This window comes from Protopterus annectens, chromosome 3.part1, assembly GCF_019279795.1.
Source record: "Protopterus annectens isolate FY-2018-M chromosome 3.part1, PAN1.0, whole genome shotgun sequence".
NCBI lineage: Eukaryota > Metazoa > Chordata > Ceratodontiformes > Protopteridae > Protopterus > Protopterus annectens.
The window spans coordinates 723,447,266-723,470,396 of record NC_056732.1 but is presented as its reverse complement, the minus strand read 5'-3'; the positions used below and the strand labels follow the sequence as shown (position 1 = coordinate 723,470,396).

Below are 23,131 nucleotides of genomic sequence, written 5' to 3'. Positions count from 1 at the left end.
ACCCAAACTGGGTGAGGTCCAGTGTTTGAAGGTTGCCAATGTCTTTGTTTACAAGTTCCATGATAATACGCTCCATGGCCTTGCAGATAAGGCTCGTCAGACTGATGGTAAGGTAGTTTCCGGGATCCAAGGTGGATCCCCCTTGTGGAGTGGGATAACTGTAGCTCTGCGCCACTCAGTGGGCACAAAACCTGAGGTGAGGCTATGATTAAACATGACACTTAGGTGAGGTGCCAGTTCATATTGTAATTCATGTAGTACACATCCCGGGATGTCATCTGGTCCCATGGATGCTGTATTCTTAGCTTTGGAGAGTGTGTTTTTTACCTGTGTGGCCATTATTACCGGAATTTGGCAATCTTCCAGTATTGAGATGGGCAATTTAGGGGGTGAGGGGGGGTGAAGTTGGCATTGAATCGATCTGCCAGGATATTGGCAATATCCTTGGGATCAGTATATTTAATGCCATTCTGTTTTAGCTCAGAGCAGATCTGAGCATTGCCATTTAGATTCTTGACATAGTTATAGAATGCCTTGTGGTTGTCTTTGGAATCTTTGGAAATTTTATTTTCGTAACTAGCTTTGGAGGATTTTATGAGGGATCTCAGTTTCTTACTGAGGCTGGTAAGGGAGTTTTTTGCATCCTGGGATTTTCCTCTTTTCTGCAACAGTTTCTTCCTGTTGTTGTAAAGTTTGTTTATGGCAGGAGACCACCAGATTGGCTTCCTTTATTTGGATGAGAGCATCTTGGTTCTATTTGGGATGGCACAATTCATGCATGAGTACAGTGCCTTAATGCAGGATTCAGCAATTGAACTTTCAATTCCCATCTGCATGGGTGTCATGAAGTTTGTCACTTCTGACTTGAGTAGCATGAAGTTGGCTTTGGAGAAGTTTTTTATGGAGGTTTCCTTACTGGGGGGTGGGGGTGGGATGTGGATGTTAAGGGTGATTAGCTTATGGTCATACCTGACTAACGAGGGGGTGACCATAGGTGTGGAGCATCGATTTCCCATGTTGGTAATGACCAGGTCTAGGATATTGGAGCCCCTGGTGGGACTATGGATTAGTTGATCCAGGGCGCTGGAATTTATGAATTCCAAGAACCGTTGGGCAAAGGTGTTGGTACATGAGTAGTTTTCCCAGTTTACGGCAAGGTAGTTAAAAATCACCCAGTATTAGGGTGTTTGGTTCTATCTTAATATTTTCCAGTATGTTTAGAAAGGTGTAGTGAGAATCTTGGGGTATGGTGGGGGATCTGTAGCAAATTACAATTTGGATTGCAGTCTTACCTAGTGTTAGTTGCACCTGGAATCCCACTGTCATTATGTTAGTTAATATAACGGCAAAGATAAAATTAAAGAGAAAATGTTACCTTTTCAGGAGCCTGTTCTGTAGGGGAACAACATTTTGGTTAATTCATACGACAGAAAGTCTGTCAAGACTAATATTAGTGCAGCTTCATATATTAATACTGTGGAGCAGCCAGCAGACAGAAAACTGTCACAGGGCCCAGACTGTTTATCCACAGTACCAACCCCCAATTTACTCAGAATAATCAATTTGATTTGTCACACTGTTAAGGAAATAATTAAATAAATATGCAGTCTTGATAGAGTTTCAAAATTTATTAGAAATCACACATGTATGGGAGACGGAACCAAAGTCGGTAATGTCTCCCTGAACAAACATGTCCAGGTATTTTTATAAGAAAATAGATGTGAAAATAACACGTGTTATCTATCAGACCACTGCCAGTACCCAATAAAAAGTTTACTATTATGATCTGTAAATGTAGTTATTCATTAGAATACTAAATATCGAAAATGAAATATGTCAATGTCCTAAAAATAGGTAAGTTAAAACATCCTTCTCCCAACTCAGCATTAGTAATGTTACAATGGTGAAATGTTCTCATGAGAAACTAGAAGGAATGCAGTCTTAAGCAGACTAGCTGACACATTTTAATCCATTCACATATTCCAGAAATCTAGCAGTTTTAGCAAAATTCATAAACGTGCAGATCATAATATGTATTTCTGGACATTGCTTAAAAGAATCTGCTGACATGATTAAAAGTTTTAAAACCAAAATGGACTCTGCACGTAAGGCAGGTGCAAATGGCCAAAAAGCAAACACAAAGTCTAGCTTCCATTCTTGACTTTATGATTAAAAGTTTAGTCATGTGAGCTAACCATATATTCACCACCTCTGTCTCCAACATGCACAGTTCATTTTACACTGCATATCTCAACTTTCTTATGTTTTCCACTACAAAACTCCGAAAAGGTCTCCCACAAACAGTAACCTGTTGGCCTTTCCCAAAACACAAAATTACTGAATGTAACTCAAACCTGGACAAGACCGAATGGTCTTACCTATATGTCATTCAGAATCCCACACTCAACTCTCATACTTCACTAGCCTGCTATCCCACATACAGGAAACCCTATTTCCAATCAAAAAAAGACCAGGAGAAAAGACATGCCTAAGGATTACCTATGAAATCAAGCTAGAAATTGAAAATGGGGACAAAGCCTGGGAAGAGTGGAAAAAGGACCAATCTAACCTTCATCTACACAACAATTATCTCTCCATTAGAAGATCAATAAGAATAGCTACTAATATGGCCAAACCCCTTTATCTGTGGCAAAAGGGATCTACTCTCTTCTAACCCTAAACAGTTCTAGAAAGAAATAAAGCAACTCATGAAGACAATTACTGATGCCGCGGGTAAGCATAGTAATAATAAATAAAAACATATGATCCCAACTTTCCTACACTCTATAAATCTCACCTTCTGTCTACCTTACACAACGCAGTAAAGTTCTTTCCTCACTCACTTACTAATCTCTAACTTGCACAACTTTACCCTCTAGCTGAACTTTCATTTTAAAGCCATAGCCAATAAAAACTTCTCTTAAAACTGCACACATCAGGCAAAAATCCTAGTAATCCTCACCCTAAATTTCCTCAGATTTGCAGCAAAAAAAAAAATTTATATATATAGATATATATATATATATAAAAACCCTTTAATTCACATCTTTATCTTGTTCCTCACCACCTGAATGGTGCCTTCCCCTTTAAGCATTCTCTTATCATCCTATTACCTAAAGTGCAAACACCTGCAAATACGACAGACTACAGCCCAGTCTACAATCTATGTCCTATAACCAAAATATATGAAAAACTCATATGAGCTACTATTTAAACATATAGAGAGATATGGACTACTTTCAGACCAACAACATTGCTTTAGAAACTCCTTTAGTGCCCTAACAACATAACTCTCACCAGATGACATCTACACCAATATGAACAACAGTCTTATAACTGCTGTAGATCTGTCGGTAAGACTACAGTTTTCGATACAGTTAACCATCACCTGCTAGTGTATAAACGTAAGACTAAACTTTGGAAACAGTGCCATTGCCTGGTTTCAAAACCACCTGAAAGATAAAGCCTTTCAAGTTTACAACCATACATTCCACTCAGAGTGGTGCACTTAATACAAGTGAGCCACAAGACTCATTCCTAGGTCCACTACTGTTCGCCCCAATTATTAATGACCTCGCCTTTGAACTTCCAAATCTAAAAGATTATAATGTATGTCGATGATATATTTTATTATTAGATACAGACAAAAATCACCAATCACTGCAAACAAATATTTAGCATAAATTTTCAGACTTGTGCATCTGGTTGCAATCTAAAAGGCTATTAATGAACCTCATAAAATTAATGCATGCTCTTTAATAACCCACCAAATCTCAATATTTTACCAAAACTCAGGCTCAGTGACCCTAAAGGGGATTTAATTCCTAATGTAACAGAGCAAAAATATAGGAGACTGCAAGTGTGGGATTCTGAATGGCAAATACATAAGACCAGTCTATGTTGTCCAGACCCACTCTTCAATTTTAAAACTCATACTGAAAACACAACTACCAAAGTTCTACACCAACTAAAACTATGCTATCGTATATCTCATCTCCTAACCCCCTCTGCTACAATATCCATAGCCAAAAATGTTCTACTACCACTAACTACACTACAGTCTTCCACAAACATACAAAACTGCAAAATGAAGAGAATATATGTACATTTGCATTACTTGCCCAACAAATCTCACATCACTGTACCATGTTAAAGAAGGTTCACTTACTAGCAGAACTACTTTTCTTCTTGGCACACTTCTATTCACATTACTACATATGAACTATTGCTCGCCTCTGAGAAACTAATTATCCTTTAAGGAACAAAACTACTCCTTGAGAGGAAGGCCAGACATCTATCCTATCCCTCTACCCCTTACACTATCTATTCATTTCTATCCTTGTACTGTCTCCTGTAACTGTTTCTTGAACTCCGTATACCTTCTACTGACCATCTCTGCTCACCAGCTTCAGCTGCGATTTCATCATTTGCCCACTAGATGGCACCATAACCTAGGCTGATTCTTAGCATTGTTTCCCCTCACTTTAACTGGTGTAAGGCTCAGACCCTACACTAATTTAAGATAGCCTAATTATCTTTTCTCCTGCACAGTTTGAGAAGCTCTTTCCTAGCTTGCTATTATCACTCTGTCTGAGACTCCCTCCCAATACCTGATACCCATCTCTCTACTCTCCCTTGCCTTGCACTTCCCAGCTTCTACCCCTCAATACTTACCTGTTTCTACTGAACTTTTCCTCATAATTCACCTGCAAACAGGTTTACTGCTAGTCCTTAGCCACCTGTTTCTTCCCCACTCCGTTCGCCCTTCAGGCTTACTCCACTCCCCTACCCTACCCCCAATTCCCACCCACCCCCAGTGCTCCTACATTTATACCTCATAAGACACTCCCCTTCCCATAATTATCCAATTACCCATTACCTTTACCTAAACACTAGATAAAGACACTCCCTTACACATATTCTCCTCCTCACTACTTCTACTTCCATACTATCTCTATCCTTCCTAGCTTTCTTATCTATCCTATTACTACTTTACTTACATCTCTCCCCATTCCACCATGCTTACATCATATCAGCCTAAATTTAAATACTTACTCCTCTCTCTTACATTAATACACATACTACTCATACCACTCATACTTACATGGTATGAAAACTCGCACCTCACTGCACTCCTTCATCCTTTAAAACAAACATTACCTACCAATCTACCTACTACCCACAACCATGCAAACATCATCTCTACCTCAACATACCTCTCCCCAAAGTATCATAGGCTAGCCCACATTAGTCTCCAACAAACCAGAAGAACACTTTATACTCTTCAAACTCCTGAAACTCTCACATACATTACAACACCCTCTTCTTCATGGAGATATCCACCCTAACGCAAGACCTAACAATACCCTACTAAACCCCCAACAGCCCCAAACCACCACTCATAACCCTGACCAAAACTACTAACTCCTTATCGATAGCCCATCTTAATATACAGAGCTCAAACAATAAAATTAGCCAACTGCATACACTACTGGACATACATTCCTTTGATGTCCGTTGCCTAACAGAAACCTGGCTCAAACCAGAAACAAAAGATAATGAAATCATCCCACCAGGATATAATATAAGGGCAGACCGAACTACAAAAAAAGGTGGAGGTGTAGCAATTTTGTATAAATCCAATCTAAACTTGTCTCTAGTAGACTTACAACTACCATTAGATAATCACACAGAAATCCTTGTCTCTAAACTCCAGCTCAATTCTAGCAAAGCCATCTATATAAGATGCTCCTACCTACCTCCAGGCAATAATATCAACACCCTGGAAAATATCCTATGCTTCCTCTCATATTCCCTCCCTCAAGAAACTCTAGTACTTGGAGACTTCAATACAGACTGGAACTGTTGTACTTCCAATCAACCTTCAATCAATATAAACATGTATGGCTTTTCTCAATTTATCACCACCCCTACAAGAATCCATAAACATACTAACAAAGAGAGTACTATAGATTGGATCCTAGTAAGAAACCATTCCCTCACTTATACTGTAGACACCCTACCTGATGACATTAGCGATCATTCACTCACCTATATAATTAGGCATAAAACCTTCTTCCCTAAACAACCTATCTTTAAAACTATACGAAACAAAAAACAATTTAATGCTATAAGTTTCCAAGCTGAGCTACAAGCCTGTGATTTTGGTCTCCCTTAAAAGAACTCTCCCTTGATGAAGGAGTATCCTATTTTAACTCTAAATTTCTACAAATACTGGAATACCATGCCCCTAGTCGATCCATAAGAACCAGAAGTAAAGCAGCACCATGGCTCTCTAAAGAAACCAGACAAAAAATCCTAGTAAGAAATAAGATCTGGTCTAAATGGAGATGTACTAAGAGCCCAGCTGATCACCAGAACTATAAACAGCATAGAAACACCACAAAGAAAGCTACACTCCTTGATAAAAAAAAAAAAAACTACTACCTTAAACTCCAAGACAGGCATTGGCAACCCCCCCCAAACATTTTGGACTGCTATTAATAGACTTTTAAACCCAGGACACTCCAAGACTCCAACTCCTACAGCACTTTCCCCAAGTACATCTAAGGAGATTGCCGACACCTTCAATACCTCCTTTACTGAAACTGTACGGTCTCTCACAAATTCCTTAGCTTTTGTTACCACAAACCTCCCATTCTCTATGACTAGCAAACCCCCTACCTTTCAACTAAATCCAGTCTCTACATCATGCATCCACACCTTACTAACGAAACTTAAACCATGTAACCCATCCGCTGATCTCCTACCAGCTGAATACCTGCAAATTGCAGCTAAACTTCTCTCCTATCCTATTTCCATACTAATCAATAGAACTATTACTGAAAGTTATATCCCATCTCTCTGGAAATTCTCTCACACTATTCCACTTCATAAGGGTGGTAACTCAACCAAAATATCTATCGCCCCATAGCCCTGCTCTCCCCTCTAGCCAAAATAATGGAAAAATGTATACACCGCCAACTACTTGATCACCATCTCCTACATAACCTTCTATCAGACTGTCAACATGGTTTTAGGCCATACCACAGTACTACTACTGCCCTACTATCCTTCACTGTTTGCATCAACAAGCATGGTAACAATAATAGGCTTTCTACTGCTTTGTTTATAGACCTATCAAAAGCCTCTGATATGGTGAACCATCAATTACTATTACAAATACTAGAACAATACTCACTCAACATAAAGACATTGCAGTGGTTCAAGTCCTACCTTGAAAACAGACAGCAAGCTGTTCTCTGGGACAACAACCTCTCTACTCTTCTTCCTGTTACTCTTGGGGTCCCACAAGGCTCCATCCTGGGACCTCTCTTCTTCTCTATCTTTATCAATGACCTACAGCTAAATATTCCACAATCTACCTGCATACATTATGCAGATGATTCCACATTAGTGTGTTCTGCCACCTCAGCATCTGAACTCCAATATATCACCCAGTCAGTATTTACCTCAGTTGAAAAATGTTTTTTGCAACATTGCCTCCTACTAAATTCCAAAAACTTGTTTCTACTCCTACACAGAAGTCCCCTCCAATAGATCTAACAGTCAAATCAAGCAATGGTACTATAATTACACCTGATCCAACCGCCAAGCTCCTAGGGGTAACAATAGATCACAATCTCAACTTTGATACTCATATTAGCACTACAATTAAAACTGTTAACAGAAAACTGGGCTCACTGTACAAGATAAAGTCCTTCCTCACCCCAGAAGCCAAAACCACCATTTCCCATACTCACCTGATGTCTACTCTCCTCTATGCTTCATCTATCTATACAAATCTTTCGAAAACTAACTTAACCAATCTAGCAACCTCCTACAACAACATTACCAGATTTGCTACTGGTTCACCATATAGAACTCATCACTGTTTAAACCTCAAACAACTAGGCCTGCTTGAACTCTAAAACCAACTACTATTTCAGCAACTTACAATTACCCACAAGATTCTCTTTCACACCAATAGGACTCCAATTCTCTGTAGCATTGCAACTCCTTATAGAAATCATACTGCCCTATGCTCAGCAAATAAATTACAAATATCCACCCAGAAATCCCTTAATAAAGCCGGGGACGCCCTCTTTTCAAATTCTGTGGTTAGGAGTTGAAACAAACTCCCCAGCAACCTAGAATTACTTTCATCCTTATCACTATTCAAAGAGCAGCTAAAACTGCACCTTAAAGAACAGTGGTTATGCCCATGTACTAATCCAGATTAACACCACCCAGCTATCATAATCCCCCCCCCATACTACCCACTAGGGCACAATCACATCCTATTCTTTCACAGTCAATATTGTAGTTTTCTTATTTCCTTCCAACTTCATTAAACTTACTCTTCATTTTCAAAAATCCCACACCTCTTACTGATATTGTTCTATGTCAATGTTAACTCCGATGCTACCTATAACATTTCACACTTCCTGATATTCTTCTATGTCTATGTTAATACTTAAGTTACCTATGACATTTCACACAAACCTTGTCTAACGTAACTAAATAGTACCTTTCACCCCTCCACTCTTTTTTTTGTCCAGATATTGCCAAACAGTATTCCTCTTGTATATTCTGCTCATAATACTACTTACTCAACATCCTAACTTTTCCTTCTCTAATGTTGTTTGTTCCTTCTTTGCTAACCTTAACCTTCTTTTGATTTTAATTTTTTCTTTACCATTTTTTATCTTTGCTACTTGAAACTACTTGAGTTCATTAGAGGATTGAGTTCATTAGAGGACACCCTTTAGCTGTGAAATGTATTAATTCTTTGTAATAATTTACTGTTTACAATTTATTTTTATTTGTAGTCCTGTTACATTACCTTAATATTGGAGCTTACATTAATTATTTGTAAATATGTACTGTTTACAATTTATTTTTATTTGTAGTCCTATTACATTACCTTAATGTTGGAGCTTTTCTCCCCGGGCCTCTACTGAAAATGGACATGTATCCAGTTAGACTAGCCCGGTCAACAAATGCAAAATAAAATAAATATATAAAATAAAATAAATAAATATTACCCTAGCTATACCATGCTATAAAATGATGAAAAGGCTTTCTTCAGACTAGGACAAGCAGTATGGAACAACCCATGACCTAAGGTAAAGGTAATAAAACATAGGCTGGATTCAAGAAATTACTTAAAGAATTCCTTTTCCAAGAAGCTGGGTGCAATTGCTTCTGTAATACTGGGTAAAATCAGACTATTACACACTCAGGAACCGCAAGTATGGCTGGTACAAAGGCCCACAACACCCCAAGCAATCTCAAATCTGGCCAGCACATTAGTGAAACCAAAAAACTGTTTAATTGTGGCAACTCCAAAAGCTATAGTGAAACTATAGCTATAACAAAGCAGTCAAACCGGTTTCGGCATTCATATGCCTTCCTCAGTGAACATAGCACGCAAATATTTCATGATTTAAATGCAGACTACATTTCAATTATTAATTGCTCATTAAGATCAAGTCTAAATAATCCCCCTAGTCTAATGATCCAATTATGTTCTTCAGTGTTTAAACTAGAGTGCCAACCCATTTTACCCTGTCTATTCCTTTTTATTATATCAATAATAATAAAATGGAACTGTGCTGTAGTATGTTGTGAAGTATGTTTAAATAATGAGCTGAAAGCTCTTTTGTTACGGATATCACGGAGATGTTCAGAAACTCACACCCGCAGAGACCTAGATGTTTGGCCCACATAAAAGGCTGAGCAAGAACAACTGGCTAAATAAATCAGCCAGTCAGTGCTGCAATTCCCAAAAAATGAGATGTCATAAACCCTGGAAGTATTTGCACTGGTAAAACTCTTGGATTTACAGACATGTTAACAGAATGAACAATGACCACAGGGGAAACAACCCTTGAGTAAATCTCTAAATAAGGTAGTTTGTGATGAAGTCATCTCCCTACTGTGTTTATAGTGACTGAAATGTGACCCCAAAGTGGGGCCCCTTCGGAATGAAAACAAACACCTGGGTCCCAGAATTTCCGAGATTCTATCATCTGATTTGAGGATACCCCAATACTGATCCACAATGTTTCAAAGAACATTGGTATTACTCCCATAAGTAGTGTTGTCATCCGGAACTCTGGATTTATATGTTGGATCTGGTTTGTGTGGACACCCAATTACTGGCAGTCAAAACGATATTGTGATCATAACCTCTGTGATCAAACCTGTTGACAAGATCATTTTAGAATTCCTGATAAGATTTTTTTGGAGGAACATGTCCATCTAATATGGAGGAATTGAGATTTGGGAATGTTATTAATTGTATCTCTGGGATGAAAGCTGGAAGCATGGAGTAGCGTATTATATTGGGGATATTTCCAAAACACCTTGGTACTAAGTGTTTGGTCCCTCTCCCTAGTTAGTCACATCCAAAACATTAATTTCCATGGAATGATAATGTACCATAAATTCAATGCCCCACTTGTTCTCATTCAAATATTGCATGAATTCCTGTAAATAAGTCTCATCTGCTCTCCATACCATTCAGCAGTCATCCAGATACCGTCTCCAAATGTCAATTTCAAAAATGTATACATTTATGAAAAATGTTGTAAATCAATTGTTCCTCTAGGAATCCATGAACAAATCTGCATATATGAGGGTGAAAGGCGCTCCCATAGCTGTACCTTTTACTTGCCAGTAGCATTTGCTGTGAAAATAAAAAACATTCTTACTAAGAACATGTTCAGCCATACAAATCAAAAGTGCATTAAAGCCTGGTGGATATATACTAGCCCTTTTCAACCAGTATTCAATGGCTTCTAAACCAGCCCAATGAGGAATACTGGTATACAATGCACTAACAACCAGGGTGCACATAAGCCAATGTGGTTTCAAATGTGTGCCTGAAATGATATGCAAAAATTGTGTGGTGTCCTGGATCCTGGACCTGATTAATGGTAATAAAGGTTTAAGATATTTAGTTAAGAATGCCGATAGGGGTTCAGTCAAAGAGCCTCTACCCGAAACAATAGGTCTACCGGGAGGCTTTTGTAAATGTTTGTGAATTTTGGGTAGCAAATACAGATACTGTGACTGAGGATCAGCAACAGTAAGATGGAAACATACCGTCTTGCTAATGATCCCCTCCTCCAAGGCATTCTTAAGAAAATCATCAATTTCCTTCTTAAATCTATCAGTGGGATCCAAAGGCATATACATGTAAAATCGACCATCTGATAATTGTCTTTTAGCCTCAGCTAAATACATGGCCCAGTCCAGAACCACCACAACCCCACCCTTGTCTGCAGGGAAAACGACAAAATCTTTTCTCTCCTTTAGATTTGCAAAGGCTTGTTTTTCCAAGTTGGTAAGATTAGATCTCGGAGGCCGAAAATCATTGCCAAAAAAATGCAAATCCTTTAGCATACACTGTTGGAATGTAGCCACATGTCTATCCATCGGAGGCATAAATGAAGATTTACAAAACGTAAAATCAGTAGATCTTTGAGTATATGATTGAGACTGATAATACAATTTTAAATTGATCAAACGGCAAAAAGCCATGTTGTCATTAGCAAACATATCCTCATAAACCAGAAAACCAGGTACAAAATTCAAGTCTTTACTGAGAAGATTAATTTCACCATCTGACAACTGCACTGATGAAATGTTGTGCACATTATGAATAGGGCTTACTGGGGTATCAATACTTCCAAAAGTTTTTCTAGGTTTCCTGGATGCTGCATATTTACGGCCCCTCCTGTGGTTGTTCCTCCTAAAGGGTCAAAACCCATAAATTTCTTCGCCACAGGTGAATCAGAACTATGAACAGTCTCTACCTCAGTGGCAAAGGATGACATCTCCAGAAGTACCACTTAAACTAGCTGTGGTCTTCTTGAGAATGGAACGTGGTATTTTCCTCTTAAAAGTGGATTTGGTATTTTCATATGTTGCAAACTTGACATTTTTGCCGGGTCCAAATGGTTTACCTCTTTGATAATAATTTACGTCCCTATTGAATTTATGTACTTTCTTGTCCTTGAGCTGTTTTTCAAGGGAAAATAAATCCTGAACCAATTTCTGAAAATGTGGTGTGTAAAAACACTCCCCCTCATAAACCTTAATTTGTTCACAAATCTGATTGACTTTAATGAAATATTTATCAATCATCCGTTCATAATAAGAAAGCAGAACCTCCACAAAAGACATGGAGGCCTTTTGCTGAGCTTGAAACCAAGCTTCAGATAAAGAGTCATCTATAACATTCACTAAGGGCTGTATACGTATTCTTAGTCCACCTGGGGTAATACCTTGGGTCTTATAGGCAGTAAATAATTTTAAATGCCACACATTCATTCTTAATGATTTCATACTCTTCGTTAGCTGATTTAAAAAGGGTACTGAAGATATAGGAGGGATCATTATTATCAATATTATTACTAGCAGATTGTAAGGAACCCAGCCGAAAGGCTTGTAAATCATGCATGCTTCCTTACTCTGTACCTTTATTACCAGGTTGTGACTGAAAAGGGTCTCAGGATCAGCTCACCTATCCAGTTATCAAACTGTAAAATAAAAAATAACACAAATCATTTTGACCTCCCAACACCGGTCTCTGATTTAAGCTCAATATACTTCTGATTCTTCGAGTCAGCTCTTGTGTTTTTTTTTTCTGTTGCCCAACTATTTTCCTTTGGAACTTTGGGAAAGGTTTTACTAGCAACGAGTACTGAGACTCTTTCAGTTTGTTGGCTCACTCTGTTCATTAAGCTTCTTCTTTAGGCTGAACTGTATCCAAACTGTCTCTGATCCTTCAGGAAAAAAATATTCCAAAGATGCTGGACAGAGCAACTTGAATTTCTCATCTGCCTTTCAACATCTCTTGATTACAGATATAAGCTTTCTTCTCTTCTGCCTGGTGAACAGCAGATAACTGTTTTCCACAATCATTCTGCTATCCCCAAATTAATACTTTTCTTTTCTGCTATAGTTTTGTCAGGAGCAGCTCTTTCTGTGGTCTTAATTAAATATTTGCTATTGTAGGTCTCGGCCGCATTTTCATAAGAGTTGGAGCATGCATATGATGTGCCCTCTCAATTAATAAATCTGATATGGAACACAAATCCCAGTTGCTCACATGCACTTTCATATCCTTAATGCAGCGTATTGCTTTCAATTTCTCTGGTACAATAAACAATCCCATGTTTTTTTTCTCTGTGGTTTCTTCTATTTTTTGAAACAGATCTTCTTGAGAAGCATCACATTTGGCCAGTCTTTCCCTTCATTTTGTCCTGTGATTTCTGCAGCTTTATCAGCTCATCTGAATAGGGGCTTAAAGCTTCTTCTATTTTTCCGGACTTTTGTCATTCAACTTTAAAATAAGTGAGACACAGGTGTACTGTATAAACCACTTTGAGTGGAGTTCATCTATTTTTCCTCTACATTACTGGAAACTAACTTTTTATTTTTTTGCTGAACAATTGTAAGGTTCTTCACTGCCTTTCTATACTATTTTTTGCTTTCTCTAAATTCCTTCTTTGCAGGCATCCAGGCAATGTAATTATTAAGCAGTAACTGAATTCTACCCAAACTGGTAACTTTTGCTGGCTTTAAAAACTTCATTTTTTACACTGGCACAACTCTAATCAACACATTACTCAGAGTGCAGCCTTCTTGAAAGTCCTAAATCTCCAGATCTTGACCTAAATTCATAGAATAATTTGAAAAAAATATGTGTCAAAAATCTGACCCTCCAGCCTATCAATTCATTAGTGACTGCAATACTATTTATGATGATATGGGATAGACATTCTCAGCTATAAGGTCACTGCAGGTGTCCTGAATCTTCTAATCCCAAATCATGCATGTCCAGTTTTGGGTTTATGACAGCCATGGTATGACAATCAACTTCCTTTTGTCATGAAGGTTGTTTTTGGTGAACAGTATGCACTCCAAGCAGAAATGTCCCAAAAGACAATGTTCTTTTACAGAGAACTTTCTACAATATGCAATTGGCTAGCACAGCTCTTATGAATTGTGGACACAGTGCAGTGGTATGCTCAACCTAAATGTTAGAAAGATGTTCAAATTCTTTGCGACTAAGACTGTCTTAAGAAAGAAAACTACAGTAATAACAGGGTATGTTGTTCTGGATATTGGCTGATATGAGATTAAATATATAGACTATTTAAAATTCATGAATTTATTTTCATTATGGAGTCAGCTAACTCTATGCTGATCCCCATTCCAATCAGGTTAGCTTTAGGCTGTCTGGCTCTGCTTGCCTCAACTCTCCTCCAGACTGACAGCACTGTCCTAATGTCTTTTCAAACATTTTTAACAAAGACATTTACCACCACCCATCCTTAACAAACCTTCATCAAAACTGAATAACTGCTACCCAATCTCCAACCTACAATTTAAAGAAGGGGTTATTGCTCAGGTGGCTGTAGCTCATGATCCATTTCAATCTGGCTTCAGGAAAAGATAGTACTGAGATGGCTCTCATTATGGAGATCACCGACTTCTTAGTGGCAAGGAATTATTATTATTTAACAGTAGTATTTTTAGCTCTTGGCTGCATTATACACTGCAGACCAAATAGTTCTTTTAGACCTACTATGTTATGTGTTCCAAAGCCTTGCACTGGAATGCCTATTACCCCTTAGAGTTAAGTGACGGACAGACATCCCAGGATGGATTCATCTAGGAAGTACCTCATTTGTCATGGAGTATGTCAGGACTCCATACTGTCTTTTGATGTTCCCAGTGATATGCTGTCTCTTTGTGACACCATTCTAAGGAGGGGTTTGAGGTACCACTGCTACATAGGTGACAATTATAACCTTCCTTTCCTCAGGAATAAAGAAGTTATGTCTTACCATAACGTTTCATCTGAGTTGTTGATCATCTTCCAATTATTCACTGATGGGTACGGTTCTGAACCCTCGGAACCGAGTCAGTCAAATACCAAGCTAGCGTACACCAAACTCTCGAGCCACGCTACTACCCACAATGCCCTTCATTCCATACCTCAGATCGAGTTTGCAGAACATATAGTAGCAACATATATAAGAAATAGAAACAAAAGGCAGAGGCCATATCTGTGCAAGTACCCTAATGCACCAAAACGACCCAAAGATCTGCCAGGAGCCTTTGGCGGGGGAAGGTGGGAGGGTGTGATGAATGGAAGAAGATCAACAACTCAGATGGAACATTATGATAAGACATAACTTCTTTATCTGAAGTTGTTAATCTTCTTCCATTCCTCACTGATGGGACAGAGTCCCTAGCTACTACAGAATCTGGGTGGCCCTCATGGAAGAACATTCCGGAGTACCACAGATCCAAAGGCAGCTCTTCCCCTGGAGATCAGATCCAATTTGTAATGCTTGATAAAGGTATGGGGTTTAGCCCAAGTGGCAGCTGCACAAATATCATCTATGGAAGCCCTAGCATGAAAGGCGACAGAAGCGGCCACAGCTCTAGTGGAATGAGGTTTAATGCGTCCAGGAGCTGAGTCATCCTCCAGAGAATAAACAAAGGAAATGCAATCCCTATGCCATTTAGACAAGGTAACCTTGCCGATCCCTTTCTAGAACCCGCAAAGGCAACAAAAAGCTGATCTGACTTGCGAAAAGACTTTGTCCTGTCCAAATAAAAATGCAACTGCCTATGGACATCCAAGGAATGGAGACAGTATTCCCCTTTGTTGGTATAATTAGGGAAAAACACGGGCAACTCAATGGACTGATTAATGTAGAATTCTGAAACCACCTTGGGTAAGAAAGTGGGATTGGTGCGAAGTGATACTCTGTCCTTATGGAAGATCAAATAAGGATTCATAATGCTTGCAGCTCTGATACACGTCTGGCTGAAGTAACTGCCACCAGAAACTTCACATCACAGGTTGCAGCCGGCTCGAAGGGAGGTAGAGTCAAAACCTGAAGCACCCTAGACAGATTCCATGATTCCACAGGTTGCCTAATGGGAGGCCTAGAATGAAAAATCCCCTTCAAGAAAGTCTTACACAGACGAGAAGAAATAATTGGAATTCCATCTGAACCATCATGGAAATTGGGAGATGGCAGCTACATGCACCCGAATCGTGGATGCAGAAGCCCCGTTAAGTAAAAGCTCAGTCAGGTATTGAAGAACCGTAGCTACTGGAACAGAAACAGGATCCAATGACAGCCCTTGTGCCCACAAGGAAAAACGTTTCCACTTGTCCTTATAAAGTTTTCTGGTAGAAAGCTTGTGGGAGACCAAAATAATATTCCGTACCGGAGAAGAAAGTGATTCAAGCATGGCTACTAAAGGAAGTGGAGCAACCAAGCTGTCAGTTTCAGCATGGCCAGATTTGGAGATGACAGCCCTTGGGGATGAGAAATGAGATCCTGATGGAAGTCTAGAATCCAAGGAGGTCAGAGCAAGTGTGGCTGCAGGAGGGGGAACCAATCCTGAAGAGGCCAGAACGGGGCAATGAGAATCATTCTGCTTCTCAACCGAGTAGCTTTCCTTAAGACCAAGGGTATCAAGGGGATGGGGGGATAAGCGTACAGGAGACCCATGGGCCACTCGAGAGTCAGAGCATCTTTTGGAGACTCTCCCTGAGGAGGAATGAGGGAAAAGTAGTTGCTGCACTTTGTATTGGCGGGGGATCAAACAGATCGCAGCAAGGCTGGCCCCAGTGTCTGAAAATTTCCTCCGCCACTCTCGGATTGAGAGCCCACTCATGAGGAAGCAGGATGCATCTGCTCAGCCTGTCCGCAATCATGTTGGAACTCCCCAGGATGTGGGTAGCAATCAAAAAACAAACAGTTGGAAACTATCGCCCACTGCCAAATTCTCATAGCTTCGCGGCAAAGGGAGTAAGATCTGGTCCCTCCCAGCTTGTTGATGTACCAGACCACAGACATGTTGTCAGACTGGATTGCAATTGGTCCAATAGGAAGAAGAAGGTGGAGAGCTTGTAACACTAGTAACACAGCTCTGAGCTCTAGAACGTTGATGTGTAAGTCGACTTCTAGATGAGACCATGTGCCTTGAACAGATTTTCCCTGAAAATGCCCTCCCACCCACCCTATCAGGAAGCATCTGTAGTCACCATGGCGCTGGGCTGAAGGGGTTGAAAGGGACAACACCAAAGACTTTTGTCTGTTCTCATCCACCAGAGGAGATCCTGTTTGCAGAGATCGGTGATGAGGATTAGCGCGTTCAAGGGATGATGATTGTGTATCCACTGAGTTTGAGGAAGCCACTGTATCAGGCGCATATGAAGCCCGATCAATGGAATAATGGGAATGGCTACCACCAAGGAACCCAGCACCTTCAGAACATCCTTTGCCGACACTTTCCTGTGGTCGAGTATCACTTGCACTTGTGTTCTCAGTCTTAAGAGCCTGTGATGAGGAAGAGATATTAGGCTGAGCTGAGTGTTGAACATAGCCCCTATGAATTCCAGCTGTTTTGAGGGCTGAAGGTTTGATTTTTCCCAGGTGATAGTAATACCCAGAGACTCCACCAGAGACAAGAGTGTGGTGAAGTGCCCTGGTCAGTAGATGCTCTGTGGAGGCAGAAATGAGCCAATCATCCAGATAAGGAAACACTTGGAATCCGGGCAGTCTCAAGTGAGCTGTCACCACTGCTAGACAATTCGTGAACACTCTGGGGGTCGAACGACTGAAAGGCTGGGCTCTGAATTGAAAATGATTGACTCCCACCCAGAAGCGCAAAAGTCTCCTGGAGCATTTGTCCATTTTGATGTGGTAATACACATCCCAGAGATCTAGAGAGCACATCCACAAACCCTCCCGAAGACATGGAAGGATGGATTGAATAGTGACCATGTGGAACTTGGTCTGTACAACTGACTCATTCAAATGACTGAGATCCAGGATGGGCCTCCAGTCTCCTGTCTTTTTTGGCATCAAAAAGAGTCTGGAGTAGAACCCTAATCCGCACTGATCTGGGGGGACCTTTTGAATGACTCACTTTAGAAGAAGCTTCTTGATTTCGGAAGCTGCCTCCTCCCTTTGACTGGGTGGTATGTTGGGAAAGGAGAACTGAGGTCTTGGAAAAGATTTTAAGGGAATGTGATAGCCTCTGGTGATAATTCTCTGCACCCATAGATTGTCAGTAATGGAGAACCAAGCTGCTTGGTGCAGAGAGAAACATGCCCTAACTGCTGCCAGAGGAAAGCAATCGGGCAACACTTCAGGAGCGCTGACATGGTCTACCAGAGAAAGAATCTCTGGAGCCCTGATGCTGGTAACCCCCTCTGCCCCTAAAGAGGCATCTTCCACCATCAGACCCTCCTCTGCCTCTGGAGGAGTCCTCGCCACGTGCTTCACGAAAGAAACCTTGCGACTTCTTGTGCCACAACTTTCCACTCCTCTGAATCCTGGAGAAAGAATGCTGAAGTTTGGAGAAGTGTTGGCCCACGGCAGACAAGGTCTTTCCATCCTACTCGCACCTGGCCAAAGTATCCTTGACCTTAGAACCAAAGAGCACGGAGGGCTCAATAGGGGCATTCAAAAAGGAAGACTGACTCCGGTAGGTCAGAAATGTGCATCCAGGCATGACGCCGGACAACCACGCCAGCATCTGCTGCCCTAGCTGCTCCTTCGGTTACGTGGGAGAGCAACCTCATGGAGGAATTAGAAATTGCTTCAAGGGTGGCAAGTTGGGAAGCCACTTTGTCATGAGCTCCATTTGACACTTGACCCGTGAGGCTACCAGAGAGTTTGGAAATAAGGTCTCTCTGGAGTCTCGTAAAGTGTGCCAAGAAATTCAGCAAATGCACGGCAAAGGTCGCTGCAGCAAAAACTCACTTCCCTAACCTGTCCACCGCCTGGGACTCCCTGTTGGGTGGATGAACAGCAGGACTCTTCTGCCAAGTCCTTCTTTGTGGCCGCAGCCACCACCACAGCATCTACTGGCAAGCCCTTCGACCAATGGGTTGATCCTCTGGAGGGGTAGTACTTTGTCTGATCTCCAGGGGATAGCATCTACTGAATCTGGACTCTTCCACACAATGAATTTGACTAACTCATCTGCAGGAGGGGTCACCCAGAACACCATAGGCTGAGAACGGAAGGCTTGTAAGAATATGTTTTCCTCCAGGAAAGGGGTGGAAGATTTCTAACCACCCGCTGACTCAATCTCCAAGATGTCCCCAAAGAAAACATAGTCAGGGGGTGATCTAGGGGAACCTTCCCCATCATCGTAATCCATATCCTCAGTAAGGGACTCATCTGGTGAGTCCATGTGTTTTATTTTGCATACCCTCTTCCAAGGGGGCTCTTCGGTGGGAAGGTCTGAAGAGGCCTCGGAAAGGGGGGTGCTTTGAATCAGTGGTCCCCTGCTAAGGGCTGGGGATGGCTGAGTTAGGAGGGGAACCAAAGGCGGGGCTGGAGGAGGAGGATTGCTAGCCGCCAGCGCCCTTTCCATAATACGGAAGGCAGGCCCACCCATAGAGGGATGGGAGCCCGGAACTGAAGAGGACTGAATCAGAACCAGGGTCGACCCACTCCGAACGGCCCACCTCCAAGACTGGAGTTTAAGAAGCGTTCGGTGCAGATATAACTCTCGCGACGGGAACTGAAAAAGCAGTCTGTGCCGGAGCCAGAACTGAATATTCCACCCCTGAAACAAGGGGTTGAGTAAGGTGGACTGTCGTCGGGACCGACGCCCACCAGGGCTTAGATGCTTCAGGCATCATAGTAGTCAGTGCTGAAGAAAGGGGTCCTGTTGAAGGCAATGGACAAGGGGGCTTTGGAACTGAAAGATCCCCATCCGGCGAATACAAAGGAGTGGAAGGAGGAAAAATCCCAACACCCAGAGTGAAACAGGGTCTAGAGATTCCTCTTGCAGTCAATACCTGACCCACAAGATGAACAATGTCTATTTCGGACATGCTCCTGGCAGACCTAACCGATATCCCGGAAGGGGATTCAGGCCGGTCCAGAAAGGGACTGTAGGCTTGCCCAGCAAATGGATCCACAGAAGACAAATACCTGGTCCATGGTAAGGAACTCAACGGAGACAAGGCTTCTGATTTGAATTGCGTAAATGATAAGGTCGGCACCAAGAGGGAACTCGGAGCCGAAGTCACAATCGAGGTAGTAGTCAAAATCGAATCTGAGGCCGTCGGAGCTGGTGCCTGTAAAGGCAAGGTCAGTGCCGAAGAGTCCAGAACCAGACTAGTCGGAGCCGAAGTAACCAGTGGTTCAGTAGTCGTTGGTGCCGACCCTGGAACAGACAATTCAGACTTCCCAGAAACTGCGCTCGGCACCAGAATCGGTGGCACCGAGGCAGCGAGCCGATGCTCGGAGGAAGATCTACAGGACTTGGATCGATGATTTTTGCCCCTGTCACTGGCCAGTGAAGAGTGGTCAGAACGGGAACGCTTCTTATCCTTGACTGGAGGGGTTGAGACCTCTGCAGAAATAGCCTCTGAGAAAGGAGTGGGAAGCAATCCTTTCAAAATCAACTTGTTGCGTCGTTCATTCAACGTCCACTGACTAAAACTTGTACAAATATCACATGGGGGAGTCGCAGAAAGGTGCGAAATGCCTAAACCATAAACACAATTAAAATGCAAGTCGCTGTTCGGTAATTTACCACTGCACGATGTGCAGTGTTTAAAACTTGAAGTACCCTTTTTGTCAGACATACCAACACTCACTCACACAGAGAAAAGGAGGAGAAGAAGGCCAGACTATGAGCAATGGTATGAAGAGTTACCACGAGGATGGTAAAGAGTAAAGAAAAGGGAAGAAGATTATTTATTTATTTATTTATTTACATTTGTTGACCAGGAGTGTCTGACTGGACGTAGGTCCATTTTCAGCGGAGGCCTGGGGAGAAAAGCTCCACAGTTAATATAAACAGACAGTAGTTACATTGGATTACATAGCGATTAACAATTTGATTAACATAGCAATTAATTTCAAACATATTTACAGATGAAGAACATAGTACATCAGTAGACAACTAGAATCTTTATCTGCGAAGTACATAACAGACATTAACAAATGTTACAATAAGAAGTTCCTGCTGTATAATAAGTACTAGGCTTATGAGCATCTGAGCTTGCTATAATCAAGGTAGTTAGTGAGGTGGAAAGAAAAGTAGTGGTTGGATGGGGTGGGTGACATTAGAGTGGAAGTTGCAAGGGCATAGCCAGCATGTTTTTAGGTGTGCTTTTAGTAAAGTTTTGAAGTGGGTGCATGATGGTATGGAGGAAATTGTGGGTGGGAGGGAGTTCCATAATTTGGCTATGGCATGAGAGAATAGTGCTTCACCAGCACAGTTATTGGCTTTAGTGATCTGCAAGTGATTTTTGTTGCTGGATCTTAGTGGTCTGGTGGTGTGACAGCGTTGGAGTAGATTCTGGAGGGATGGGACATTTAGTGGATGGTTTACTAGATTGTGGGCAAGTGAGAGTTGATACCATTGAAGGAGGAGAGGGAGTTCAAGCCAGCCCAGTTCAGCAAATGAGAGACAGTGGTGACTAAGGGGTAGGATGCCCCTGTGGCGAATTTGGCGATTTTGTTGTAGCAGGTATCTAGCTTGTTTAGATCGCATTGCCTTAGGTTGGTATATATTGGAGAGGCATAAAGTAGGGTGGAGATAAGGTGGGAATTTGCTATTGAAATCTTTGCTGCTTTGGTGAGAAGTTGCTTATTTCTGTATAACGCTCCTAGTTTTTTGTGGACTTTTTTATGGTCATGGATATGTGAATGTCAAATTTTAGTTTATTAATTATTTAGAAAATACCAACAAAGGTAAGAAAAGAGTACCTGTGGGTAGAGCTAGATTAACAAAGAGACACTAGTAGAGAAATTATTGGAGAAATACACAGTTTAAATAAGTCAAGACTACTTAGCTGGAGAGCTCGGTGAAACGCTGATATATGGCTGCGCGGCAAACGAGATCGGGGGTATGGGATGAAGGGCATTGTGGGTAGTAGTGTGGCTCGAGAGTTTGGTGTACGCTAGCTTGGTATTTGGCCGTCTCGGTTCCAAGGGTTTGGAACCGTACCCATCAGTGAGAAATGGAAGATTAACAACTTCAGATATATGCTTACCAAGGCCGTGCTACTAGACTGCATACCATCCTTAACTGGATGATGTATTGTCATTTGAGACTCAACCAAATAAGGCAGAGGTGATATCTATTCATGCGACCTACAAACCAAAACCATCAGTTTTCCAACTGCTATTTTACTCTGGGGTTACAACCCACATTTGTTTCTGTGGCCAGAGATCCAGTAACCTAGGACTTGGTTATATTTGTTAGCAGGAGTGTGCATGTGCAACCCCATACCTCAGTGTTGGGTGTAGGGGAAGGCATGCCCCCAACAGAAGACTTAAATCATTGATCACTCTCCACTGCTATTTCTTTTCAATAAAACAGTACTTCACAGAGATATTTTTGTCAGGTCATGTGCCATTCATACCGTGACTGCAACTATGACACATTCGAAATGTACTTTAATACTATGTAATGTATACTGTCAAACTACAGTGTTTCAAACAGTAAAAAATGTCTGACAGAATATCAAACATTACATACAAATGCATTACTGCTCTGCTCATTCAACAGGATTGAACTTTCTTCATCTGCTTTTTTAACCTGTATGCCACACTGGGGAAAAAACATTTAGTTTATACCCCCTTCTGCTTTTACTCACAGACAAGCAAAACAGAACTTAGCAAAATTTAAATATGAACAAATTTAAAAAGTTTCAAAAATAAATAAATGGTCCAAAGAGGAAAGTTACAATAAACTTTACAGCTGCATACCTTTCAGGATTTTTAAGTTCTTCTGTAACAAAATTAAGTGTGTCCCAGCCTGAATATGAATACAAGGCAGAGTACAATGCCAAAGCTACATCACCTGCATTCAGGTTAGAGTCTTCAAATGAGTTTTCAAAATTTGTTGTATAACCTTTAAAACACAGGAAACAAAAAGCAGAATTAGCACTTGTACTTCAAAACAGATTGTAATGAGCGCTGCGATATATTCTACCAGAATAAGAAATCTATAGTATACCAAAATAAGAAATGATCTCTCACAAATGTGATACTGCAAAGTTAAATTTACTGTTTAATGGGATTTCTAATACATGACTAATGTA

At 41.0% G+C, this 23,131-nt stretch overlaps 1 protein-coding gene across 2 annotated transcripts in view; it reads right to left on the bottom strand.

Annotated features, from left to right (window-relative positions):
- LOC122798272 (Y+L amino acid transporter 2-like) overlaps positions 1 to 23,131 on the bottom strand; it is a 711,221-nt gene that overhangs the window by 519,278 nt on the left and 168,812 nt on the right. For both annotated transcript variants that reach the window (XM_044067079.1, XM_044067078.1), the window contains exon 3: positions 22,797 to 22,941. In XM_044067079.1, coding sequence (XP_043923014.1) covers positions 22,797 to 22,941 — 145 coding nt within the window. The remainder of the gene's footprint in view (positions 1 to 22,796; positions 22,942 to 23,131) is intronic.